This window comes from Arachis ipaensis, chromosome B01 (assembly GCF_000816755.2).
Source record: "Arachis ipaensis cultivar K30076 chromosome B01, Araip1.1, whole genome shotgun sequence".
NCBI lineage: Eukaryota > Viridiplantae > Streptophyta > Magnoliopsida > Fabales > Fabaceae > Arachis > Arachis ipaensis.
The window spans coordinates 135045802-135071875 of NC_029785.2; the positions used below are offsets into that span (position 1 = coordinate 135045802).

Sequence of the window (26074 nt, forward strand, 5' to 3'; positions counted from 1 at the left end):
ATTACCAAACATAAATCACTTTAACACAAACCTACTTTTGATCAAAATCAAGTTTGCAAAATCAATTTTATGCAAACTCACATTTGCAAACTGTAATCCAAACACACACTAAATAGACTAATGAGTTAACTACTAGACCAACTCAATTTAGTTCTCATTGCTATCTCTCTCCAAAAATATTTTGGCGTTTAAGTTAGTAATAATTTAAAGAAATAAAAAAAATAATCTAAATAAGTTAGGATTTTAGAGGTTTAATTTCTATCGTCAATACGGAAGTTATTGAAAAGTAGTTTATCTAAATAATTTTGTCTTCTTTTTCATCAAATCTTATACCTTATTTTTACATATTTATGCATACAATAACAAAATAAATGACTAGTAGTGTACAAATCAAGATTTTCCATGACACAAAATGCACTAAGCTGAAAAGTTTATGATGTGGAAAATTCCAAATCCCAATCCCTAAATACACAAAAGTGAGTGAGTGAACCAAACAGTTACACTTACGCGCATGAAAGGGAACCCAATCCCCACCTGCATCGGTATTTTTGGTTTGGAAGAAGAAATGTGAGAGTGAGTGTCATTAGAATCAAATGGCAGCCATTGCCAGCACACTCCTTCTTTCTTTCTCAACTGTATCTTCGTCTTCTCTCTTTCTCACCAGAATCACTTCTCGTTTCTCTTTCGCTGCACCGCTTCCTCTGCGTTCCAACCACACCAAGCACATGGCTCACACTCTCGCTCGCGCCACTGCCACTCTCGGCCTTACTCACCCTTCCAACACCGATTCCCCCAAGGTTCCTTTTTTACCTAAAATCTACCCTGCCCGTGTTTTGTTTTTTCACTGATGCCGGTTAAAGTTTATGACTTTGGGGTTTTCTCGTTGTGGGGTTTGATTTTAGATTATTGTTATTTTGTAATGGATGTTGTGGTTTTGATGCTATGCCTGATTGGATTTGAATTTGGATTTTGATGTTGTTGTTGTGCCTGTTTATTTGTGTGATTCTGGAAACTGAAATATGCCTGTTATGTGTTTGTGAAAATTCCTGGAAAGATCTCTTTTGCTGCTAAGGAGGTTGATGTCACTGAATGGAACGGAGACATCCTTGCAGTGGGTGTTACTGAGAAAGACTTGGCTAAGGATGGGAAATCGGGATTTGAGAATCCGATTTTGAAAAAGATTGACTCCAAGTTGGGTGGTTTGTTAGCTGAAGCGTCCTCTGAAGAGGATTTCTCAGGCAAAGCTGGCCAATCAACGGTTCTTAGAATTACCGGCCTTGGGTCGAAGAGGATTGGCTTGATTGGGCTTGGACAGTCCACTTCCACTACCGCAGCTTTTAAGACTTTTGGTGAGGCTGTTGCAGCTGCTGCAAAGTCTGCTCAAGCAAGCAATGTCGCCGTTGTTCTCGCCTCTTCTGAAGGACTTTCTAAAGAAACAAAGCTCAGCACTGCTTATGCAATCGCCACTGGTATGCTATATGTGTTATTATAGTTGTATGTAATGATCTTATGAAATTGATATCTATACTTGATGTGCGGTCTTCAACTTTGCCAGGGACTGCGCTGGGAATATTTGAGGATAACAGGTACAAGTCGGAATCAAAGAAATCAGCGCTTAGCTCAGTTGACATTATCGGCCTTGGAACTGGACCTGAATTGGAGAAGAAACTTAAGTATGCAGGAGATGTTTCCTCCGGTATAATTTTTGGAAGGGAGCTTGTAAATTCTCCTGCTAATGTGCTCACACCAGGTTCGTTTGAAACTATTGTTCTTGTGTGTGTGTTCTGTAGTTTTCATTGTTTCATTGCTGTAATTCATCAGTGAAGGAGTTCTCTAACAAGTGCTTTATGATGGTTACCTCAGGGGTGTTGGCAGAAGAGGCATCAAAGATTGCTTCTGAATATAGTGATGTTTTTACTGCTAAAATATTGAATGCTGAACAATGTAAGGAATTGAAAATGGGATCCTATCTGGGTGTTGCTGCAGCATCAGAAAATCCTCCACATTTTATCCATCTATGTTATAAACCTCCAAGTGGAACTGTCAATGTCAAGTTGGCATTGGTTGGAAAGGGTTTGACTTTTGACAGGTATAAATAACTTTTATCTTCTTTATTTTTTATTTTTTAATGTATAAGTGGAAGAGAGTGTTGAATCTGATATGTGATGTTCCCTAGTGTGTTATCCATGGTTTTGATCATGGTGTCAAGTAATTTGAGTTAGTTATGATGTTAATGTCATTACTACAAGATAAATCTATGATATGGGGTGTCCAATATTTCTTCGTTCTCTTCTTTCTAATTGGATTGTCAATTTACCAGCATGGCATAGAAATCATTGGATAAATGTATAGTGTTTCTTGTGAAATTCTGCCATGTATTTCTTATTGGATTTCACGAAGCAGTTTATACTTTTCCTTGCTCTTACATACCATATTTCTTCATCTGTGTGTTATTAGTGGTGGCTACAACATCAAGACTGGACCTGGCTGTTCAATTGAACTCATGAAATTTGATATGGGTGGTTCAGCTGCCGTTTTGGGTGCAGCGAAAGCTCTTGGTCAAATCAAACCTCTTGGAGTTGAGGTCAGTAATTTATGTCATTGTTCATGAATTTTTCCCCTTTGTAAAGAATGAAATTCAATTGATTGATTTGCACATAGTTTCATTTGTACAAAACTAAAGGAATTTTTTTTATCTCATTTCTTATTTAACACTATCGAGTTTTCTATTGCATTCCATATTGCATATGAAATTTCATTCTAGTTTCTTTTGGAATGTTTAGTTTGGAGTTGCTGGTGAATATTGTGAGTTACTGCATTTTGTGGTACAATTGCTAATTATGATTAATAATTCATGCTATGCCCAAATTTAAAGTCCTGCATATGCAGGTTCATTTTGTAGTTGCAGCTTGTGAGAATATGATTAGTGGAAAAGGTATGAGGCCTGGAGACATTGTCACAGCTTCAAATGGAAAGACTATAGAGGTGAGGGTTTATTCGGTTATAATCACAACTTACTGTACACGTTATTGGAACGTAGCATTTGTTACATTTTGATCCTGTTTCAACCATTACATTGCAGTCTTCTCATCTTTTCCCTCCAGAAATCATATATTTCTTATATTGAGAACATTTTTGGTGCTTCTTGAATGTTTAATTTTAATATTTGGATGCAATGTATTGGTCACTTGAATTATCGTATAGCAAACCTATTGTAGAAATATTTGGTACAAATAAATATGTGTAAAACTGGAAATCAATGATTAGAGATTTTGGCCTCTAGGATCAATATAATTAAACATGTGTAGTAGTTTTTATTATTTGTTTATTATAATATTACCATTTGAGATAATTTACTAAGAATTTGATGTTGGGTTTCTTTTGTAGGTTAACAACACTGATGCGGAGGGTAGGCTTACCTTGGCAGATGCTCTGGTATATGCTTGTAACCAAGGTGTTGAGAAGGTATGAAACTCTGCATTTACCTCTTTCTATCCCTATAATCTCCCCATGATTCATACAGATTAGGTTAATTGCCCCAACTGGATGGTCTGCTTAATATTCATCGGTTTGGTAGATTTGGTTATTTATTATTTTCTCTAATAAGAGTTAGAGAAAACATTAGAAGCTTTTTCTAACTTGTATGTAAGCTCAGTTGCTCAAATACTCAATTATTTGGAGTATACAATTGCAATTCCTTAAGTATATGTGTATACTTTGGTTTTAGAATTGTGCTAACAGGTTGATCAACTATTCTTCAGATTGTTGACCTGGCAACTTTAACTGGGGCATGTGTGGTTGCTCTTGGACCCTCAATTGCAGGTAATTTTGATCTAAAGTACCATTATATTGTGTATGTATGGGTTTGATTTATTTTCTTATTGATCCTATATCAAGAGTTGCTAGTGGAAACCATAAAAAGGTCAAATTTTTAGTTGGCATTGAAAGCGCCATGTTATTTTGGGGCAAGAATTCATCTGATACTATTTCAACTGTTGCTTTTGAAGGTATCTTTACACCCAGTGATGAGCTGGCAAAAGAAGTTGTTGAAGCCTCTGAGGTGAGTGGGGAGAAACTATGGAGGATGCCATTAGAAGATAGTTACTGGGAGTCGATGAAATCAGGAGTCGCTGATATGGTTAACACTGGTGGTCGACAAGGCGGTGCTATTACTGCCGCCCTTTTCCTAAAACAGGTATGTATGATGTGTCTAATCATATAGAATCTTGTTATTCTCTTAATATTACTCCATAAACTTATTGGGAAATTGCTACCAACAACTGCTATTTTGCAGTTTGTTGATGAAAAGGTTCAATGGATGCATATCGACTTGGCCGGTCCGGTATGGAACGAGAAGAAACGTTCAGCAACAGGATTCGGTGTTGCTACTTTAGTAGAATGGGTTTTGAAAAATGCCTCTCAAAAGTGAACTGATAATTGATATCTTCAAATCTTGTTATATGGTGAGTGAATTAGAGAGGATGAGATAAATGCATCTTGTGGTGTTCTTGGTTCAATGGGTTTGGTTTTATGAATAAGGTATTTAGGGGGAATGTAAAAGGGGGTCAGAGGAGGAGGCATATTTCATTGTATTCAAACTTTTTTTCTGTTTTTGACTTAGTTCAGAATTCCATTAGTTTCTTGGCAGTTTGGTTTTATTTTTCCTACCGGCCATTTGTGATTCTTACATCTCCATTACAGTGTCCTCAAGTGAAATTGGTGCATTATGCATATGCCATAAACAGCACCATGTGCAGTACTTTGAAATAAGGGAAGTAACTTTGCTCTGTCATTAGACTTAGACTGAATCCCTAGCCCTGTACTGCATTTGATAAAAAAAAAACTAAAAAATAAAATAAAATAAAGGAAAGATAAATAAAGGAAAAAGGAATACTCTTAGGTTTTTTTGTTTATTTAATGTCTTTTACATTTCTTTTATATTTGCCAGTTTTGGTATACTAACAAAGTAACAACACATTCCTTTAAAATTGAACTAACAATGAAGGTTAAAACTTGCTAATGCATCATTAATTCATTATTATTTCACAAAATTAAGAAATTTAATAAATTTAAAAAATTATAACTTCACAGATATAAATACAAGCAAGTTCTCTTACATTAAAATGGGCAAAGACTCTCTTACATTAAAATGGGCAAAGACGGCAAACCGTTAAGATCTAATAAGTATATTTCACCCTAGTAAATATTAGATGAAATGTTGTAGTTAGCTCTCTAATTTTCTTTTTCTTTCCCTTTTAATTTTTGATCCACCAACAAAGAACCTATAAGGGTAATTATTTAGATAAGAAAAATACCTACACACTATTATCACCTAATTAAGCTTTATGAACCCAAAAATGAATTTACTTTAATTGAAAAATTCATTTGATTATATCAAGTACGGATTATTATCACAGTAGAACTGGAATTAATAAGATAGGCGTTATTATAGATTCAACACAAATATTCGATCCATAATGATTTTTAAGAAAATTCACACTAAATGAAAATTTTCAAATGAAGCTTTTTCTAATCTTCTTGTTATATTTTTTACAAATTGGGAAACCATAGTATAGTGAACGCTATTTTATGGAACATTAACAAAAGTGAAGAGAACTCGTTTGGATTAGTCTAAAAGTTAGTTCATTGGTCTTTTTAAATAAGTATCAGGATTTGAATTTCGCGGTCAATAACAAACTATTAAATAGAACTCCAATTTACGAATGATTAGTCTTTGGTATGTCCGGTTGAAGATACCACGGAACCAAAAAAAAATCAAAAGCTAAGAGAACAGAAAGTGAGAAACAGCTTCCTTATGTAAAACCTTGGACCATGTTGCTTCCTTAGATATACTTCACTTACAGTTTAGTTTAAGTCTCCTTTCACTTGCACTTCAAACTTTCACACACAAACCTCTCTCTTCTCTTCTCTTTTCCTCTCTTTCACACCAAACCAAATAAACAGCAGAAAAAAGGGCCCATAAAAAAAGAAAAAAATAATTCCTTTTTTTTTGGGGCGTGTTATTTGCTGAAAGCTTGCCTCCATCTATGACTGTCTGTAACCATGACAGACAAACAGTAAAATATATAATAGAACGACGACAACCTGTCCTTTTGTGGGTTCTCTCTTTTGATTCCTTCCTTTTTCATTTTGATTTCAATCCAATAACTATTGAACTAAATAGAGGAGAACACAGAGTCATACAGAGAAAGTGAAGTGAAAAAAGAGAGAGAGAGAGAGAAAAGAATGAGTGTTTCTTTGACTGTGATGACCTTCAATCTGCATGATGATCAAGCAGAAGATAGTCCCAATTCGTGGGAGAAGAGGAGGGACTTATGTATTAGTGTAATCACAAGTTACTCTCCCATCATCCTTTGTACCCAGCAAGGTTCTTACTTCTACCTGTGTTCCTTTTGTGGGTCTTATCTTTTCATCTGGGTTGCCTAAAAATGCTTCCTTTTACTGTGATTTGATCTGGGTTTTGGTGGATCCTTGTGGATGAAGCTGCCTTTTGATATCTATCATTTGCTAACATAACTACATAAGTGCAAATGCTTTCAATATTGATGCTTTGATTTGAAGATTTCTGCTTTGCTTCAGCATTATTGCTCTTTGCCTACTTGAAGATTGTTGATCTGCTTGCTTTATTTGTATATAAATAATGTATTTTGATTAGTTTTCTCCCCAGTTTATTGATTTTGATCCCCTTGTCTGTTTTGATTTTGCATCTGGAATCAGGAGTGAAGACACAATTGGACTTTCTTCAACAGGGTTTGCCAGGTATTTGAATGAGTTCTCTTCAGCTTATGAAATCTTTATTTTATAAGTTCTCAGATTTACTCCATGTGTAATCTGGTCACCATAATTTTCTATATTAATTTTGACATAAACAGAAATGTATGTGCCATAGCCCATGGGCCATATGGCCTATGCATTGTTAATAAATTGTATTATATGATAATGGATATGAAGAGAAATTTCTCAATAAGAGCTGTTATCAGTAATGCCATATGAAATCTGCTAAAATAACAAGATGAGAAAACTTTATAATTGAGACCAGATGAGACCTGAATTTTGTTCTTGATATCATTACTCTGCTTCTAAAAAAATTACAAAGGTTATGATCAGTTTGGGATATCTCGGAAGGGGCCCCAAGACACTACAGATGAACATTGTACCATCTTCTATGATAAGGAAAAGGTATGAGTTCATTAACTTTATTTATTTATTTTTTTCAATTCAACTGGCTGGAGAACTGATTCTTTTATCTTCTCAAATGTAGGTAGAGCTTCTGGAAGGTGGAACATTTTGGTTGTCTGAGTCTCCATCTGTACCTGGAAGCATGTCATGGGGTTCTGAAGTTCCTTGCATTGCAACATGGGCTATATCCTTGTTATTCTGAAAATAAATTATTACTTTTTATTCAAACTTCAGTTTACTCATGTTGAGAAATCTTTGAAACATTTGGTTCTTTGACATTATGTCCACACATTTCAACTTAAAGGAGTTGAGCCACCAGGATTCTCATTTCAGATAGTAAATACAAACATGGATCAGTTCAGTCCTCGTGCCCGTCGGCGAAGTGCCTTACTCACATGGCAGCACATTGCATCCTTACCACCTAGTCTCCCAGTTGTGTACTGTGGAGGATTTAATACACAAAAAGAATCAACTACCGGACGCTTTCTTCTTGGAAGATCTAGGTATTGTCTTATTATGCAAGTTTTCAAGTTCTTACCATATTACTATTGTTAGCTTGAGTTCATCTTTCCAGCAATGCATGGTGCAACTATCTTTGCATTCATTCATTCATTCATGTTTGTTTACTCTTAATGAGTGCAGAGAGCATGGTGTAGTTGGGGATATGAGGGACGCATGGCCTAGCGCCCGTGTAAGGAAAAATGTTTCTCTAATCCGCACTTATCATGGATTCAAGGGTACTGTATGTGTTTTTACACTTCCATTCAGTTATAGGAGAATGATATGGCTGTAAAATTAGTATGTTAATTGGTGTTATCTTGTGCTGTCAGGTGACAAACAGGGAGCACTTGAATTCCTCAAGTTAATATTAAGAGCACTCTGCCTCTGCTGGGATCGCCAGACGCAGGATCTTCACATTGATTGGATCCTTTTCAGAGGTAGATCTCTGATTCCTGTTTCATGTGAGGTGGTGAATGATAATATTGATGGGTACTATCCATCTTCTCATTTTCCCATATTTGCTGAGTTCATGCTTCCTCGCACCGTAAGGATGCTAGAATCGCCTGTACAAGAGGATAACTAAAACTTGGCTTCTTTCTATACCTGGATTCCCACCGGCTGCGCCTCTTTTCGTCCTTGTAGCTACAACCCCCCATGAATATGTCTTGTAGTTATATTGCCGGGGTTGCGATATTGAAGTATACTTTATGGACCTCTGAAAAATGTGGACAAAACAAATCATTATGAGCAGCATTTGTCGGCTGAAATCTGCCTCCAAGTGAGGATAATGTATTGTGCAAAGTTCAATTTTCTTGTCAACTTAAGTGGTTCATGCTATTTCTTTCTCAAGATGTACTTTGAAATACCACATAAGAAACATATGATATTTATTATTGATGATCTTTGACATTGAGGGGGTGCTGTGTTGCTAATAACTGCTAAAGATTATGAGTAACAAGTTAAAACTTTTGGATATCACTTGATAAATTACATAAAGGAATCAAACATGGAAGGTGGAAGTAGTGTTTGCACACTTGAACGGTGCCTCACTCAATGAGATAATGACAAATATCACAGATTATTCCTTTGGTGGTGAAATTTAAATAAAATTTTTTTATCTAGATGACATGTTTTAACATTCTTTTAATGAGTTATGTTACATATTTTTTAAAAAAAAAAACATAATCAGAACTTTAAAAAATAAAAAATGAGATCATAGACATCCAAGTCAACATCAAATTTTTATTCTTGTATCCTTGGTTGTCCAATTTCTATTTGAGTATAGTTTAATAGACGTGTTCCCACAGCTAATCACATGAATATTATTATTGGATGTTGAGTTGTTGACTTTGACTTGGAAGTCTTGTGATTAAGTGAGTAATAATAATCACAGAACCATAGACAGAGGTGTTGGTAACAATGGCAAGAGGAACTCTCCTTCCTCAACTATGCATCTCACTCTGCACTTTTGTTCTGCTCTTTGCTTACCATGCTTCATGTTTTTACCTCTTTGATGTTGCACCTCAAGACTTCCACAAGGTTACTCCCTTTCTTTTCTTTGGAGTTTGGATCTTCAAATTTGTATTCTTTTCAACAATTATTAATTCATTTTCTCTTTGGTGAATCTTGGGTCAGATGAATCTTAGGTAGTCTTAGTTTTATAGGTCTCTCTACCTTTGTTGACTTTGGATATTCTTGTACTATTGTAGTGCATCAATGCTTTAAATTTTCAATACATATGAAGAAGTTCTGAATTGTTCATGGCTATTTAAGAATCATTTCCATTCTATCTTGCAAAGCATCCAAACTTGTCAAAGAAATGGTGATAATTTTTCTTAATCATGATATTGATATCATTGGTGGCAGGGTGATCCATTGATGGTGAAAGTGAAGGAACTGACTTCCACAAAAACACATCTTCCATACTCTTACTACTCACTGCCTTATTGTCATCCAGATCAGGTTGTTGACTCTGCAGAGACACTTGGGGAAGTTCTTCAGGGTGAACTCATTCAAAACTCTCCCTATCTGGTTGGTTCAAGTTTTGGTTGCACAGCTTGTAACTTTCAATCGTTTGTTTACCATATTCAACTAGTAAAGCATTGAAACAATTTTTTTATGCTTTCAGTTTATGATGAGAGAACCACAGAAATGCAAGATTGTGTGTCGTATAGTTCTCGACACGAAAACAGCGAAAGAATTCAAGGAAAAGATAGAGGACGAGTATCTTGTGAACATGTGAGGAATTGATTGCCTGAATCATGATCAAACTTTATTTCATTTATGTCTTTGTTACAAGATGATAGATAATCTTTCCTTGCATTCTTGCAGGATTTTGGACAATCTTCCCTTGGTTAGAGGAATATCATTTCCCGATGAATCTTCCATTCTGTATAGGCACGGCTTCCACATTGGTTTTAAAGGATGGTATGCCGGAGTAAGTACATGCTCGCCGACCATTCATTATTTTTAGATCATGGATCTGATTGACAAGCACTCAATTGTTGGCAGAGCAAGGAGGAGAAGTATTTTATCCGGAACCACTTAACTTTTGTAGTGAAGTATCATGAAGATCCAATAAAGAACTTGTCAAAGATTGTAGGCTTCGAGGTCAAACCTTTCAGGTTGTATTATAATTCTTCTTTACTTGCTGATATAAATATCATGGTTAATAAGTTGGTAAATTGTAAATAGTTCTATGAATTCAGTGTGAAGCATGAATATCATGGAATATGGACTCACTTAACCACCTGTGGTGAACCAAATACATATGAATCACCTCAAGAGGTTAAAGACAGGAATGAAATCATTTTTACATATGATGTTGAGTTTGAGGTTAGTCAGTAATCAGTGATCACCATCAATCATATATAGTAACTGCTGTCTTCTTCTTCTATTGATTGCATCAAGTTTTAATTTTCTTTGCAGGCCAGTGATCTGAAACGGGAATTTCACTCGGATATGTATCTTCCAAAGGTTGGTGACTGGTTTTGGACTGTTAAGTCCTTGACAATTGTACTATTCCTATCTGGCATGGTGGCCATGATAATGCTGCGGACAATTTACCGCGACATCTCAAAGTACAATCAGTTACAGACACAAGAAGAAGCACAGGAAGAGACAGGGTGGAAAGTAGTCCATGGTGATGTGTTTAGGCCTCCATCAAACTCAGACTTACTCTGTGTATATGTTGGAACAGGAGTTCAGTTATTCGGAACAGTTCTTGTCACAGTGGTCTTGGCTGCTCTTGGAATTCTATCTCCCTCAAACGGAAGGAGATTGATCAGATTAATGCTGTTCCACTGGATACTTATGGGGCCAGTAGCTGGATACACTTCGGTGCGCCTCTATAAGAAGTTCGACGGGACAGAATGGAAAAGAATCACTCTCAGCACAGCTTTGATGTTTCCAGCTACTGCATTTGCTTTATTCTTTTTGCTGAATGCTCTTGTTTGGTTCCAAGGATCTTCCAGGGCCATGCCATTGGGAACAATGTTGCTTCTTGTTTTCTTATTGTTTGGAATCTCAGTGCCACTTGCCTTCATTGGTGGCTATGCTGGTTTTAGAAAGCCGGCGATGGAGGATCCTGTAAGGACACGCAAGATAGCTAGGCAGATACCGGAGCAGCCTTGGTACAAGAACCAAGTCCTCTCTATTCTCATTGGAGGCTTTCTCCCATTCGCTGCAGTCTTTATCGAGTTTTTCTTCATTCTTGTATCAATCTGGTATTTTGAGTTTCATCACATATACAGCTTCTTGTCCATCATGTTTGCGATCCTCATTGTTACTTGTGCTGAGGTCTCCATCGTCCAATGCTACTTCCAGCTGCGTAGCGAAGACTACCACTGGTGGTGGAGATCATACCTGACTTCAGCTTCCTCTGCACTCTACCTTTTCCTATATGCTGTTTATTTCTTGTTCTTCAAGACTGAAATCACAAAACCAGCATCTCTAGTCTTGTATTTTGGGTACATGCTGCTGCTTTCATATGCTTTCTCTGTGTTGACCGGCGCTATCGGTTTCTGCACATGCTTCAGCTTCACAAGGCTCATCTATTCATCAGTTAAATTTGACTAATGTTTGCCCATGTAAACTTTCTGTATCATATATTGTACTCTTACTTACAGTGGGTTCCTTCTGTGTTGTTGTAGCTTTTTCCCCCCGGAAGATTTTCATTAATTAGAATCATACACCTACCAGATACATAGATATATGAAAATGAAAGCAGAATGTTACTAAACCTACAATTATAACTAATGAAAACTATACAGCTATAGAAAGTCCAGAATTTGCAGCAACACAAAATCACTGCAATAGTCTGATACTCTATTCATAATGGTTTTACGTTGTGTTATAACTGCAATATCCCCGCAAATAATTGGACATTTGGACAGAAAATACTAAAATAGCTTCTTAATATTGTCAATTACAAAAGTGAGACAGAACCATAAGTCCATAAGCATATCACTTCCATGACATACAAACAGACAAATAAGACGGAGTGAGCAGCCTTCGGTTCTGCCAACCAATAACATGATAAATTATAAATAGTATTGAGAACAATACACTTGCATCATTTTACATGCTCTGTGGCAAGCCTAATATGACAAAGTTGGTTTAATATTTAATTTACATACCACAGTAGTTACAACTCTTGCAACCCTCACAACCCAAAACGGAATACAATTGTATAATACATAGCTTTTGATCTATCTTCACAAGTTTCAATCATTATGGTCTATGTGAACAAGCATTTCAAGAGAGTCATATATGAAATGTTAGTCTGCATCTGCTGTAAAATCAGGTTCTGGTGGTTTCTGTAGTTTCACCAACTCCCTGGCAGTCCTGGCATTTCGATTGCGTTGTACGCCTCGAAGAGTGTGCGCAGCAAATTTTGAGGCTAACAAGGCAGCACCGAGGCTGTATGAAGTGCCACCAGCATTGTTTTGAGTTCCTTCTGACTCATCGGGATCTTCTTCCTTCTGGCGAAGCTTCATAAGTTTCTTTTTAGAATATCGGCGCCACGCTGCTTGAATAAAGCACGCAGCCCAAGTCCTCCATTGTTGGGAGTAAAAACGGAAAGTGTGCTGCACCTGTCTACTGTGAAGGCGCCTAAACTGACTGGCTACAAACTTTAACTCATCAGCAGTTAAGGCAAAAGCTTCTACCTCAGTCAGTGCCTTAACTGTTCTAGTAGAAGATGGGAGATTAGAGCCAGATCTGGGATCCAGTGCCCAGGTCAAGAGTTCCTCACCACAGAAGTCAGCCTCTTTTAGAAAACCACGGTTGAAAAATCCACTTCTCCCACCATCTGTAGTGACACTCTCAAGGCGACCTCGTATGATGAAAAGCATCTCATCAACTGGATCTCCTTCGCGGACAATGTATGTATTCTCTGTAAATAAACATGGTTTCAGTCTCTCACATATGGCATCAAGCAATCTCTCATCCATACTCTCAAATAGAGGAACCTACAAATACATAAGAAGCAATTAACAAACTAACATTTCAAGAGCGGGGAAAGAAGACAGCGATGAAGAGAAAAAGAAAGAAAGACATGTTAGGATGCTCGACCACAATTGGCAAACTAATCTGAGAGACCAAATCCAAACGATCTCAGGAAGGCATAACATGGTTAATGTCTTAAGGAACTCAAAATGCAAATCATTACAGCCACAGAGAGGGTATACTTAATTTTTTAGCTATGGTTAGTTAGCTGTAAATAACAAAACCACAGGTTAGTTCGTGCCGCTATAAATTTTTGGTCTCATTTAAGTATATAATTTTTTGGTTGTTTATCTGTCAACCTTTTAGTAAAAGGTTTAGGATAGAGGAGGTGTTCTGCAAAACGTTTAGTGTTAGACAGCATACCCTCCTCACTAAAGCTAGACAAAGATGTCGCTTAATATCCCTTCGCAGATCCTTTGGTAGACTCTGAACCAAGTTTTCTTCATCTACACCACGTGTTGCCAACCACTTATATTGATCATAACGTCTCACACGCTCTCTAAGATCTTGTGGAAGCAAGCGATGATGCATCCACTGTTCTGAATCACGCCTTTTCACCCTCATTTCCTCAAGCCTAATGGTAAGAGACTGAAGATATGTCTGTAACCATAGGAAAACACAGAAAACTCAGTCTCAATTACACAATGTACCTCCTCGCTTTGAGGACATAAATTCAAAGCTATTAATATACGGCCAAAATATGATAAACAGAAACGACATTTAGAACCAAAAAAAAATATCTTGTGCGCTCTCTGCAAATATTGTAGCTTATGTGACATGTAATGGTGTATTTGCTCTAACTTGATGTAAAAGAACCACAATAGTTCTTAGATCTTTCTTAACACAAACATGAAGTCATCAGGATGAATACTGATATTTAATACAATTCTGGAAAGATTCATTAATTTTTAACTATACTCTTTTTGTGCAATAATTGTACATGCTTTAGCTAACACAAAAAGACAAGTGGCAAAGGATATCTTTCTCAATTTAATATATATCACATCAGATGCCCCCTACAGCTGCCCTTACAAGTAAATAGTAACTAGACAACTATTTAGAGGTTAGCCACTCCTACATAAATTAATTCATAGAATTTAATCCCACTCATAAAATTCAATGGCTCAATGCCATTTAATTACTCAAATGTTGATAAACATTATATTTAATGTTGGGTACTAAAACTATTCAACTAGCCAGCACATTTGACCCAGACAAAAGCATACTCCCAGCAATTTTTCATTTACATACATGAATCTAAATTATTTAAGTATACCTGCATGTTGCCAATCAGAAGTGCAAAGAGAATGAGTCCAGCAATAGCTAGTGCTATAGAAAATATAACCTCACCAGGATAGGTGCTAGTTTGAAGCCCCTGACCAAGTGTACTGCAGTGAAGTCAACAAAACAGTGATGAGCATTGAAGAGAGAAGAATATGAGTTTTAAACCCAAAATACAACTATAACCAACAGTTTTTTCTATCCAATTGATCAAAATTAATACATTCTCTTCACAAACAACTAGTAGAGATAGAATAATCAATCCAAAAATGCATGCTTATGGAAACAACTCAGTTCAGAGAAAACACACATTATAATGTCCACGGGAAATAAAATAATCACCTCAGATTCTGGAGCCCCCACCATAAACAGTAACAGTATTTGGAGAAGAAATTCTTAGATGATGAAACAATATCAGATGTCAAAGCTTGGTTAAAAATTCCATAATCAAAAGGTGGATTGTCCCCATCTGCAGCACATTTTAACTTAAGAGTACTGTCACTTATATTCTTCCAGGCAGCATAACCTACCATGTTTTGGTTGCCACAATACAGGAAGTTTTTGTTGCAATCATTGCGGCAAGCCTTCTGCCAGCAAAAGTCGTTGCGTTCAATTGCTAACAAGTACCAAAATGCTCCAACTATCTGCAAATAACCAAAATAATTTGTAGGAAAAGTTGATGCACTAAGCTAGATAGAAAAATAATAGCATAACCGTTGAGATTGTAACAAACAAACAACAACAACAACAAAGCTAGAAAGCCTTATCCCACTAGGTGGGGTCGGCAACATGGATCAAACAATGCCATTGTGCCCTATCATGTCCTGAGTTAAATAGAACAAGGCAACGGAGACTAACAGAATTAGAACATCTCAAAAAGAAAATAAGAACTTACATGACTGGCAAGCATATATAGCAGCAAGTAATATGCAGCACCAGCCCACGCGGTTTCAGCAAAGACACCAGCTGTTCTTTTAAGTTCTGAAGTTAATGGAACCATTCGGAAAAATCTGGGAACATACTGAAACAAGACAATGAACAGCAAGGCCTGCTTTGTTGGAAGTACATCTGAACCGTTTGACCTCAGAAGAAATCTCCAAACCACAATCTGAACACCCAAAAAAAAGAGGAGAAAAGTAAACAAATTAAGAAGTTGCAAATTTCAGCATAATATTAAACATATGAATAATTATATATAGCCCAAAGTCAAGGCAGGATTAACGATTGTATACTCCTTGCATCCACCAAAATGAGAGGTAAATATGTCTACAGCTAAACACACACAGAGACTCTATATGTGTGACACCTGGTGCATCTAACAAGAAATTAGAACTAAATAACTAATCCAAAATGCAGGAAGAGATGAAGATTATTTAAATCATGAGCTACAGCTTTTGCAGGAATTCATTCTTTTGTACAAATATAAGCATAGATGTGCAAAGGGATTGAAGAGTTTTACTGTATCAGTGGTATTGTTTGCCTATCGGCCTTCATTCTCAGAGTAAGTACCCAAAAGAAAAGAGGGAGCAGATTCCCCACAAATCCTTCTTTTTAAAAAAAAAAAAAATCCAAACAAAAACAAAAGCAAGGAGAGCAAAGCATCCAATATATTGTTTTATGCCAACCTAGAGTGAAAATTAACAGAGTTGAACACAATATTGACACAAAAAGGATCATATCAACCTGTGGTAAGGGAAATACAGATAGGAAATCAATGATGAAATATCGCTGCAAGTAACGCTTGGCTATCTGTGCCGGATCTATGACCAGCTCACCCCGTCCAAAGACACGAGATGATGGAGCAATATATGCAGTACGAAATTGGAGTGCCATGTGTATAAGATAGAAAGCATCAATGACTGTCCTTAAGGTTGTAGCTATAACTGCCAACTTTCGGTCTATGCCAACACAGTGTGCTTGATCATCAATGACAGGAAGATAAAAGAACAGCGGATCCACAGACACGGCCAAAATGCATGAGATAAGAGAAAGTTTATTCCATAAGAGCAAAAATTTGTCTTGAGGATCAAATATCTTCTTTTCAGACACTTTAAGATCTTCCGGAAACACTGCCTTAGATACCCCAAATCCAAGTGATCGGCCAATTGATTTCAGCCCTTCAGATCCCTTTCTCATTCCTCTTTTAAAGGACCTAGAGGTTGTGCAGCTTCCATGACCACTATTGCTTAATTTATCAATACTAAATCCAGAATTTTTAACTCCAGCATCAGTAGATGAAGATAGTCTAGAATCAAAGACTTCCAACCTAGAATAAATTAACACAATGCACAGAAATAGATCATATTCCTCTGAAACTGAAATAAAGCATTTACATAATCATAAAAACGAGTGTGAAGATCCATTATAGTTTAGGGAAACAGATGGATAAAAAAACAAAGATATAAAGGATGTTTTACAATATCATATGCAGTTATGCACTTATTAAGGTCACTATGAGTTGTACATTAAAAAATTGCAAATAGTTTAACACTAAGAAAGGTACAACAATAAGATTTATGCTATGAAATTTCAATTTAACAGTGTCCAGCATTGGGAGTCAGACTCCGATTTCTATAACATTTATTTGGATAGCCATCTTGGATTATCCTTAATAGCATATTCAGTCACACATGACAGATATTGCAAATAGTTAATTGGTTATATATCTTTCCATACTTCACAGGTGAGAAAGGAAACTGAACATAATGAACCCATAAATTACATCAAACGAACACAAATTATCTTTCCAATCATTTAAGTTTATTCTAGAGATAAGGGGTGAAATTTAAATTTGCCACTACCCAATTCATTGTCTTGGAAAAAATTTAACAAGAACAGGTGAAGTTGCATGTAAAGTAACAAAATGTAGATACCTGTAAAGTTTGTCCTGCTGGCTACCCATGTATTGTGACTTGTAACCAGCGTCAAACATCTTTCAACAGTGAATCACATGTGCATAATCTGCACACAAACAAAAACAAAATTCAAAGAATGCCCAGTAGTCTTAACTCTTAACAATACTATTTTGCTTTAAACAAGCTGGGATTCCTAACTTTCACCTGAAGCCTTAAGATATGTACTGGTGAAATTTCCGTTTCAAAATACATAGTATCAAGAACTGACATCATATACATATATAGAAAGCAAATGAACTACTTTACCCTTGCTAGCTCTACATCTTTGACAGTAGTTAGTATAAGCCTATAAGGATAAAAAAATGTATAATAAACTATCCATTTTCAGTAAGTCATGAATTAAGCATCTATTTCCAACTCACTCCAAAACCAAATTCCTATAACTAGAAAAATCAAATCCGTTCAATTAAATCAAAATAAATCATATCCAAAATTTTCCGATATTATTTAATAATACATTCTTCGTTACATATCTCGTTTACCAAAAGAAAAAACCACCATTGTAGTTTGGATCAATAATCCTCGTAAATTCTCCCCCTTCCTCAGCCACCCCTAATTCCACTATTCATAAACCCACCAAGTCAAATCAATAAATAATCTATATTTATACCCTTCTAATATAACAAATGACAGAGAAAAGGGGGAAAAAAGAAAAGAATAAGAATAGGTAATTGGTAGGGTTAACTATTGCTGAAACTCAACTTCAACTGTAACTGTAACAGTAAAAGCTGAAGTTCCGATGTCAGTCTCCGTATACCAAATCCAATTTCCGGCGACATGCAACGATTGGAAGCGAATCTATAGTCTAACGCTGATTCCGTAAAAGATGGAAGCGAATAACAAAGAAGTGGGAACAAACCTTGAAGAGAAAGAAGGTGGGAAGTTGCGGTGCGGCAAGTGGAATTGAAAGGAAAAGGATGAAGAAGGAGTTAACGGCGTCGGAAATTGTGAATCTCGGATTGATTACGTCAGCATGATTGAGTTGTGAAGCAGAAGAGAGAGAGAAGAGAGAGAGGAGCGCGCCAAAGAAGAGAAAAGAGGAAGGAGGGTGGAAACTGGAAATGCAAAGTCAATAAACGGACAAAAACGTGACCATCACGACCAGAAGAAATCTAATAAAAATTAAAAAGTAATATTAATGATAGAAGTAAAACTGAATTTTTTTCCATAATAAATTATGAAAAATATTTATTTTTACCAAATTTAGTTTTCAACTTTATTTACCGAAANNNATTATGCATATAAAATGTTTTTAGATGACATAAAAATTAAACTCTTATTAGATAATATAATTCATGTTTTGCTTTGATAGTTGTGGATATATATAGCTAGGTTACAACTCATACATAGCACATTTCCATCCGTACAATACAACAATTGATGTTCACATTCCACACATCATAATAACAATGGATAAGAATTAAAAAGCTGAATTTTTATATTTATTCACAATTAGTATTGATTATTAATACATGTCCGTATACAACAATTTCAAAATAATACTACAAAATTGAAATAATAATAACAATGAAGGTAATTAATTAAGTAGCACAAGTGCATATATATGATGAAGCTGATTTATTTAATTTACATATAGTATCAGCTTCAAGGGTGTATGAGATATTGAAACTAAAAAAAAAAATTAAATTTGTCTTATTTAATATTCATTAATTTTAATAATAATTAATAAAATATAATTTAACTTTTTGGACGAGTGTTTTCTGGAGTGGACATGCCAGTAGCAACCTTAGCAACATCCATGGCTGATGCTTCAGGCTTCTTATGTGAGTATAACACAAAGTAACCTAAAACAACCGTTGCTGCAAACCCACCAAGGGCCATTTTCATTGGACAATATGGTAACTTCTTAGTTTGGTGAAGCACTTCTGTTGTATGTAACTTTGCCGATGATGATGTTGATGAACAATGTTCTTTATTCACTGCCTCTGCTCTTGCCATGTTCACTTTCCCTTGTTCTACCATTTTTTCTTTTGCTTATTATATTATTGTTTTGATGTTTGTGCTTTGATTTGATTTTATAGGTATTTATATATATATGCTTGTGTTGAAGAAAGAGAAGTTGTGTATGTACATGATTGGAGTGGTAACAAGGAATACAAGGCGAAAAATAAGTGAGTTGGGTATAAATGGAGCATCTTGAATAATTGGAGTGTTTGATATATAGTTGACTTTTTGTGTGGTTGACCTTCAAGAATTGCTTGATGCCACTAATAAATAAAGGTCATCACGTCTAAGGAGACTCACCATGTAATCATTGTTTGACCTTAGTTTTCTAAGTGGTCGTGAAATAAATAATCATCCTTTCCTTGGTGAGTGTATGATATATAATTACTTAATTACAATGCAAGTACTTATTATTGCTTAGTTGATCTAACATTAAATTTGAATGACAATAGGAGAGATTATAGAAATAAAACTTTTTATCTCACATTATTAGTCCAATTTTGTGCTGGGTAGTAAATTTAATCGTCAATCATTTTTTTTTTATTAAGAATAAGAAAAGTATAGGTAGACAATAAAAATATTAAACAATGTGAAAATTTGATATATCGAATATTCAATTCACTAAGTGTGCGGATGGTTATTTTAATATTAAGATTTAGATGGATAATTTGAGGTGTAATATGTTTTTACTTTATTAGGCCAATTTTAAAACCTATTATTCATTTTGTTCACAAAAACTATTGTCCACCTAGCAGAGTCCGAAAGATTAACTTGAACACACTTTTTTAATATATAGCATACATGTCATCCTTAAAATTCCAACAACTCTTCCTAAGTGCAAACTTTTGAGTTTTGATGTCAAAACACAACCATTTCCCAAAAAAATAAACCAAAATAAGATGTAATATATAAACCCTATAGATAACACCACAATAATAAACTAACTTAGCTTAGTCGAGTCCGCGTAAATAAATATTGGGGGTTCGAATCCCACCTTATGCATACAGCAACCTATTGACGATAAATCCTTAAATAAAATTTAGTTCCGCGACGGATTAATCATTAATCTCTCACGCCGTAGGATATCGTGAACAACCGAAAAAAAAAAAAAAGATAACACAATAATAGCTCAAATAACGATGAAGAACAGCATGACCAATGAAACTTCGAAACCCATGATGAATCCGGCAGGTGGAGTGCGAGCAAGAGCACCTTGATTACTTGACAGTGGCGCCGCCGGCGAGGGCGAGGGAGGCAGGGGCAGTGAATGATTAGGAGAAGTTGGTTGGTGGTGGTGAATGGCAGACATAACAACCACTGCAAGCTTCAAACCCATGTGGCAATGAGATTCTTGTCCACTTATGAAGTGAATTGGACCTGAACTCCTCAAAATCACTTTGGTATTCCCATCGTTGAATCTCTGGTGATCATCTCCAACCCTCTCACAACTTTCATAGTCCTCCTCAGGCACCATTTGCACCGATTCTGTCATGTTGTCGTATTTGAATACTATATGCATGCAATTAAGTTTTTGGAATAAGTTATTTCTCAACTCATACATAAAAAAAAAGGTGGAAACTCAGGCGCAGTGGACTTCATGTGAAGTTGATATCTGAGAGCCGTTAGATGATTTGACTGATTTGACTAAATTTTCATCTAACGGCTCTCAAATATCAACTTCACGTGAAATCGACTGCCCCTAAGTTTCCACCTAAAAAAAATGCCTTGCACACTTAGTTGTAAGTTGTAACTTGTAATGCAAGTATGGTGAACGTTCACATGCAGTTATTTTCATGTGAAGTTCATAATTGAGAACAGATAAATGATAATTTAGTCAAACTTATCAAATTATCTAACGATTCTCAAATATTAATTTCACATAGAGATTGTAATGTAATAGTAGTTGCTTACTGAGGGCATCACCGATTTTGAAGCGGTGGGTGCCAGCCCACCGGTTGAGAAAATCTGGTGATGGAAGTGGAACCTTCCAAGAATCTTCACTGCCTCCAACCAAAAATTCTCTGCCTTCAGAGTTGAAAATTAGTAGCAACAATGTCGTTGACATCATGATGATCAAGAAGAATAATGGAAATGGAGATACATTTTGTATGGAAGCCATTGATGAATGTTAGGATATCTGTGTGTGAGAGAGGAAGCAATAATGGCCACTTAAATAGTAAGGTTTCCAGTGCTTTATAGTCTTTTTATTTCTCGTTGTAGCTCTTATGTATAATATATTAAACTTGGAGTTATTGAAGTGATAGAAGAATGCAATTAATTTATACTATACTATATACTATATCTATAATATTTGAAAGACAAAAAAAATCAGTTCAAAGAACTCAAAGTTATCTTATTTAGCAATATAACTAATTTCTGTTTTGAATAATTGAGATTAGGAGAATAATAAAATATGGGATGAATGAAAACCAGAATGAGCATGGACAAATGAATAGCTGGGCAGGCGAGTGAGACATATCATGCCTTGAGTTTTAACTTTTGAAGACTTTAAAGAAGGCAATGTTGTAGCTTTTGGCAATGTTGTAGGATGGAAAGGGAGAAAATGGAAAATGAAGAGGTGGAACTGTTTTTTGGTTCAGAACAAGAGCCAAATAGGTGTCGGGTCTCTGTCACATCTTCACACTTGTGACTTCCTTTTCTGGCTAATCAGAATCCTAAATTGCACATGTACACACACGATCAAACACTACTTCCACAGGGTAAACTAATCATCAGAAATTGCGCGTTCTGCCACAATTTACAAGCCTAATTTAAGTTTTAACGTATTATTGGGGACGGATGCCAAATGCCAAATACGAGATTCTGATTCTCCTCTATGCTATTCAGGTCTCACATTATTATAAATTTCTAATGTCGAAAATTTACACCAAAATGATTAAGCTGCACGCCTCGTACTCATACGACATTCTCTCCATAAATTTTCGGGATATCGTACAAGTTGAGGCATCTACTCTTCACCTAAATTTTGTATTGATGATATATAAACTTGCGTTTATTTATTCCCATTAATGATTGATGATATGTTAAGTTTTTCGAAACAGAATTTCTTGATAGCGAAGAAAGCTTTAGCACATCACACGATATATGTACCAAAAAAACGACAAAGATTTCCTCAAGGTGGAAAGAGGGAAGAAGGTTTCCATTACAAGCAATTCAAAGTGCCTCCGAAGTCGGCTACACACACGGTTTTGCTTACATAGTAGTAACAGGAATCAAGGGGGGATAGGGATAGGATAACAACAAACACAGACATGCATATGACAAGAGAAGTGAACAGCTTGCAGGCGAAATAACAGTGTTATCCTCTCACTTAAGGAGGGTCTTCACAATTGATTTAACATTCAGTTTCTTAAGATCGGTATAGGACTGTCCGCAACCCACAAACATGACCGGAGCTCCAGATATGTATACCATAGAGAGCGCAGCTCCAACCTGACACAAGGAAACATAAGTTAACAGACGGAACATTCCCAAATACGATCCAAAGGCCCAATGCTAATTTCATTTCCTTGCAATATTACAACACACACCTTATCATCAATGGTGTCAAACTTTGTGAGCAAGATCCCATCTATTAATCTGGGTGTGGAAGAAGTAGAAAGGTCTGCCAATTTCTGCAACCAAATAGCTGGGTTCAATAACTAGATAAACAAAAATAGAAGGGGGAAAACGAAAGAACTTCACTTGACAAAAGTATTAAAGATATAGAATTGAACCTGATTGAACTTCGAAAGCTGATCAACAGCATCATTACCAACCAGTGCTTCTCCGACAAATAGAACCAGGTCAGGATTGTTGAGGTATATGAGCTTTGAAAGTGCTCTCATCAGTGGTTCATTGTCCTGAAAACCAACAGTAACATATTAGCAGTGACTCAATTGTACATTAATGGTCTCATGCCATCAATGAAGATTATTTTCCCATGATAAAAGTAACCGCATACCTGCATACGACCAGCGGTATCAACCAGAACCACATCAGAACCATTACGTGAAGCTTCCTGAATTGCTTCTTTTGCCACAACAGCAGGATCTTTCTCATAACCCTTCTCGAATATAGGGATCTGGAAATGGAAATTGTAAGATAATATGCTTCCAATGAAGAATGCATGGATACACTTTTGAGTAGTTAAAATAAAAATAAACCTCAAGTCTGCGTGCATGGGTCCGCAGCTGCTCAACAGCCCCTGACCGAAATGTATCACATGCAGCCATCATGACACTGACGTTGTGTTGCTGAAGCCAGTACGCAACCTACACGGTGGAACAAATAGTACTTCCCATCAGGTTAAACACAACCCCAACATATAGAATCTTAAATAAATTGAAGGAAAAAGATTATTCTCCTTCACCTTAGCCAGATTAGTAGATTTTCCAACTCCATTAACTCCAACAAATACAACAACATATGGTTTCCTTTGCTCCTTGGCAGCATGCACATCCCTCAATATGTCAATAGAGCGTCTAGGGGTTAAAATACGCACAAGGGCTTCTTCCATTGCAGCCTGTATTGATTTTGAACCATAGCATCAGCACATACCTTATAATACAACAACAACAACAACAACTGCCTTATCCCACTAGGTCGGGTCGGCTACATAGATTAAATAACGCCAATGCGCCCTATCATGTATCATGTCTACAGTGAGAATTAAGGGAGAGACTGGATCATACATACCTAAGGTATCCTTATAATAATTTAAAAAAAAAGAAAAAGGTCAGAATTAAGGGAGAGAACTGGATCATACATGCACTGTTGAAGATATCCTTGTAAATGAAGCTAGCTTCTTTCCTTCAAGACTTGCTGCCACTGATTCACATAGTTTCTCCGCTATTTCCTCAGCCTAAAAGTGATGGCAGTGTAGAAAAAAATTAGCCAATTTCATAGAGCAAAAGTAGCTTAATATAAACCACTTATTAGATATGCAAGAGGAAACAAAAACAGGGTCCATAACAGATGCATACCACATTCTTGGTCATCAGCCTATCCTTCAGAGCTTTCAAAGCTGGTTCCAAGTCTGACTTCTCCAAATTTGCTTTCCCAGCAATACTGAGAACAAGGAAGTGCAGCAATATGTAATTAGTCACTCTCAATTACCGCAAATTATACCAACAAAAATTTATGCAACTTACGCTTAAAAAAAAGTGAACCTAAAACAAAAAACATCATGCTCACAACTTTAAACACACAATCAACTAACTTTGCTGCCCGAAGTTCCCACCCAAGCTTCTCCTAGTGAACTACAGTATGGATATGGATCTCATCATTTCATATTAAATTTCTCTCTGTAATTCTAAATTTTCCTTCTCTTCTCTCTATAGCTATGCAATTTGCTCCTATGTAACACTTATAAAATGAGTTCCTGATGAGACAAAGTACAAAATCTTCACATACAAAGTTAAATAACGAATGTATATCTAAATATCAATTTTCAGGAATTCATACGGCAAAGCATCCATGCAACCCCATAAGGTACACTACATCTCATTCTAGCAACATATTCAAACAACTTAATACAATTCTAAACAGAGCAAGCAAAATTCCGCCACAATACAAAGATCAAGTTCAATAGTTGAGCAATCTTACCTCTGGAACATAGAGGAAAACCAGCCCTTCTTCTTAGCATCAGGCTTACTGTTCTTCCCAGTGTCATCACCATCCTCCTCCTCTTCATCCTCGCTATCGCTGCTAACAACTTCATCCTTATCCATCATACTCTCCCCTTGCTCTTTAGCCAGAAAATCAACTTTCCTATCCCCACCATCATCAGCCCCATGATCTGTAAAATCCAGTTTGGTCTCAGGGGTCGAATCATCCCAAACCCTATTCTTCTTCACTGCCTTCTTTGGAGGCTCCGCCTTGGAAGGACCCTTGGCAGAAACAGCACCATCACCTCCCTTCTTCCCATTCCCACCTTTGGACCTAAGCTTTTGAAGCCTATTTACATCAAAAGCCCCAAGATTGGAGCTCTCATTCTCCTTACCATTCACACTACTACCTTTCAAGTTAGTCTCTTTAACTACAACAAAATTATCATTAGTGTGTCCATTCTCCAATCTACCCCCTTTCTTCCTATCACCATCACCATCTCCATCACCACCACTGCTCTTCTTCTTACCACCACCACCACCTTCGGATCCAACCTTGTGCCCTAACCCCTGCTTCTTGCTGTTGCTATTCCCACCGCCACCGGCGACGGTCCTCCCAACAGGATTCGCCTTCTTGAGATCCTCAGCTCGTGCCTCAGCCTCCGCCTTCAGCTGGCGGAAAATCTCGTCAAAATCTCGGTACTCCGTCCTCTTCTCGTCGTAGATCTGCGAGAATTCGCGCTTGACGGCGGCGAGAAGATCGTCGACATAAAGGAGGTGGAGAATCCGCTGGTAGACCGCAACAAAAACAAGCCCTAGATCGTTGTGGAAGGTCCACTTGAGGGAGTAAGAAGCTCCAGGTGCATCGTAGTTGTAGCTGGCGTCACCGGATCGCTCTTCCAACAAACAAGATCGAATCAAGGTGTCGATCGGAGAACCCTTGAGGGCGTTACCGAGCTCCCTGCATGTCCACAGGATCAAGCCTCCCCTCGTAAATATCAACAACTGCTCCAACATCTTCTTCGATCGCGATTACGATCCTGCAGGAAATTCGAAACCTGGAAAATTTTCAGCTTAAGGAAACGAATCTAAATC

At 36.6% G+C, this 26074-nt stretch overlaps 6 protein-coding genes across 8 annotated transcripts in view; 3 read left to right on the forward strand and 3 right to left on the reverse strand.

Annotated features, from left to right (window-relative positions):
- On the forward strand, positions 566-4733 carry LOC107641263 (leucine aminopeptidase 1). The gene is made up of 10 exons (XM_016344761.2): positions 566-797; positions 1055-1469; positions 1556-1750; positions 1864-2089; positions 2458-2584; positions 2890-2985; positions 3388-3465; positions 3762-3822; positions 4008-4195; positions 4295-4733. The coding sequence occupies exons 1-10, from the start codon at positions 594-596 to the stop codon at positions 4427-4429; spliced, it is 1725 nt and encodes a 574-aa protein (XP_016200247.1). The 5' UTR covers positions 566-593; the 3' UTR covers positions 4430-4733.
- Positions 5839-8614, forward strand: LOC107641270. Its single transcript, XM_016344767.2, has 7 exons — positions 5839-6388; positions 6739-6780; positions 7118-7200; positions 7283-7384; positions 7489-7703; positions 7843-7937; positions 8031-8614. Exons 1-7 carry the CDS (start codon positions 6247-6249, stop codon positions 8282-8284), a joined length of 933 nt encoding a protein of 310 aa, XP_016200253.1. The 5' UTR covers positions 5839-6246; the 3' UTR covers positions 8285-8614.
- Positions 9014-11943, forward strand: LOC107641283 (transmembrane 9 superfamily member 10). 2 transcript variants are annotated; one of them, XM_016344780.2, is made up of 7 exons: positions 9014-9240; positions 9568-9732; positions 9830-9939; positions 10033-10138; positions 10213-10325; positions 10410-10536; positions 10630-11943. In XM_016344780.2, exons 1-7 carry the CDS (start codon positions 9121-9123, stop codon positions 11776-11778), a joined length of 1890 nt encoding a protein of 629 aa, XP_016200266.1. In that variant the 5' UTR covers positions 9014-9120; the 3' UTR covers positions 11779-11943. The 2 variants fall into 2 exon arrangements, with proteins under 2 accessions (XP_016200266.1, XP_016200272.1); XM_016344786.2 differs by lacking the exon at positions 9014-9240 and having other exon boundaries at positions 9568-9742.
- LOC107641276 (probable cyclic nucleotide-gated ion channel 5) lies at positions 12087-18479 on the reverse strand. The gene is made up of 8 exons (XM_016344772.2): positions 18265-18479; positions 17364-17451; positions 16174-16756; positions 15386-15598; positions 14833-15134; positions 14486-14597; positions 13573-13809; positions 12087-13172 (listed from the first exon to the last, which is right to left on the reverse strand). The coding sequence occupies exons 2-8, from the start codon at positions 17420-17422 to the stop codon at positions 12480-12482; spliced, it is 2199 nt and encodes a 732-aa protein (XP_016200258.1). The 5' UTR covers positions 17423-17451; positions 18265-18479; the 3' UTR covers positions 12087-12479.
- LOC107620351 (early nodulin-16-like) lies at positions 20441-21612 on the reverse strand. Its single transcript, XM_016322527.2, has 2 exons — positions 21282-21612; positions 20441-20879 (listed from the first exon to the last, which is right to left on the reverse strand). The coding sequence occupies exons 1-2, from the start codon at positions 21487-21489 to the stop codon at positions 20500-20502; spliced, it is 588 nt and encodes a 195-aa protein (XP_016178013.1). The 5' UTR covers positions 21490-21612; the 3' UTR covers positions 20441-20499.
- Positions 22479-26074, reverse strand: part of LOC107641296 (signal recognition particle receptor subunit alpha) — a 3816-nt gene continuing 220 nt past the window's right edge. Inside the window, exons 2-10 of one of the 2 annotated variants that reach the window (XM_016344795.2) lie at positions 24978-26037; positions 24356-24440; positions 24139-24234; positions 23743-23895; positions 23537-23644; positions 23335-23454; positions 23108-23233; positions 22922-23005; positions 22479-22823 (exon numbers count right to left, since the gene is read on the reverse strand). In XM_016344795.2, coding sequence (XP_016200281.1) covers positions 22698-22823; positions 22922-23005; positions 23108-23233; positions 23335-23454; positions 23537-23644; positions 23743-23895; positions 24139-24234; positions 24356-24440; positions 24978-25996 — 1917 coding nt within the window. In that variant the 5' untranslated portion in view covers positions 25997-26037 and the 3' untranslated portion in view covers positions 22479-22697. The remainder of the gene's footprint in view (positions 22824-22921; positions 23006-23107; positions 23234-23334; positions 23455-23536; positions 23645-23742; positions 23896-24138; positions 24235-24355; positions 24441-24977; positions 26038-26074) is intronic. The other variant, XM_016344801.2, reaches the window with a different exon arrangement.

Excerpts from the sequence above, each read along its gene's own strand:
- LOC107641263 (XM_016344761.2), top strand. The coding sequence starts at position 594 with ATGGCAGCCATTGCCAGCACACTCCTTCTTTCTTTCTCAACTGTATCT. Across the intron at positions 798-1,054 it reads CCAACACCGATTCCCCCAAG|ATCTCTTTTGCTGCTAAGGA; the intron begins GTTCCTTTTTTA and ends ATTCCTGGAAAG. Across the intron at positions 2,986-3,387 it reads CAAATGGAAAGACTATAGAG|GTTAACAACACTGATGCGGA; the intron begins GTGAGGGTTTAT and ends TTTCTTTTGTAG.
- LOC107641270 (XM_016344767.2), top strand. The coding sequence starts at position 6,247 with ATGAGTGTTTCTTTGACTGTGATGACCTTCAATCTGCATGATGATCAA. Across the intron at positions 7,201-7,282 it reads TCTTCTATGATAAGGAAAAG|GTAGAGCTTCTGGAAGGTGG; the intron begins GTATGAGTTCAT and ends TCTCAAATGTAG. Across the intron at positions 7,938-8,030 it reads CACTTATCATGGATTCAAGG|GTGACAAACAGGGAGCACTT; the intron begins GTACTGTATGTG and ends TTGTGCTGTCAG.
- LOC107641283 (XM_016344780.2), top strand. The coding sequence starts at position 9,121 with ATGGCAAGAGGAACTCTCCTTCCTCAACTATGCATCTCACTCTGCACT. Across the intron at positions 9,241-9,567 it reads CACCTCAAGACTTCCACAAG|GGTGATCCATTGATGGTGAA; the intron begins GTTACTCCCTTT and ends CATTGGTGGCAG. Across the intron at positions 9,940-10,032 it reads GACGAGTATCTTGTGAACAT|GATTTTGGACAATCTTCCCT; the intron begins GTGAGGAATTGA and ends GCATTCTTGCAG.
- LOC107641276 (XM_016344772.2), bottom strand. The coding sequence starts at position 17,422 with ATGTTTGACGCTGGTTACAAGTCACAATACATGGGTAGCCAGCAGGAC. Across the intron at positions 15,599-16,173 it reads CTGTATTTCCCTTACCACAG|ATTGTGGTTTGGAGATTTCT; the intron begins GTTGATATGATC and ends TTGGGTGTTCAG. Across the intron at positions 14,598-14,832 it reads TGGGGGCTCCAGAATCTGAG|TACACTTGGTCAGGGGCTTC; the intron begins GTGATTATTTTA and ends ACTTCACTGCAG.
- LOC107620351 (XM_016322527.2), bottom strand. The coding sequence starts at position 21,489 with ATGGCTTCCATACAAAATGTATCTCCATTTCCATTATTCTTCTTGATC. Across the intron at positions 20,880-21,281 it reads CAAAATCGGTGATGCCCTCA|TATTCAAATACGACAACATG; the intron begins GTAAGCAACTAC and ends GCATGCATATAG.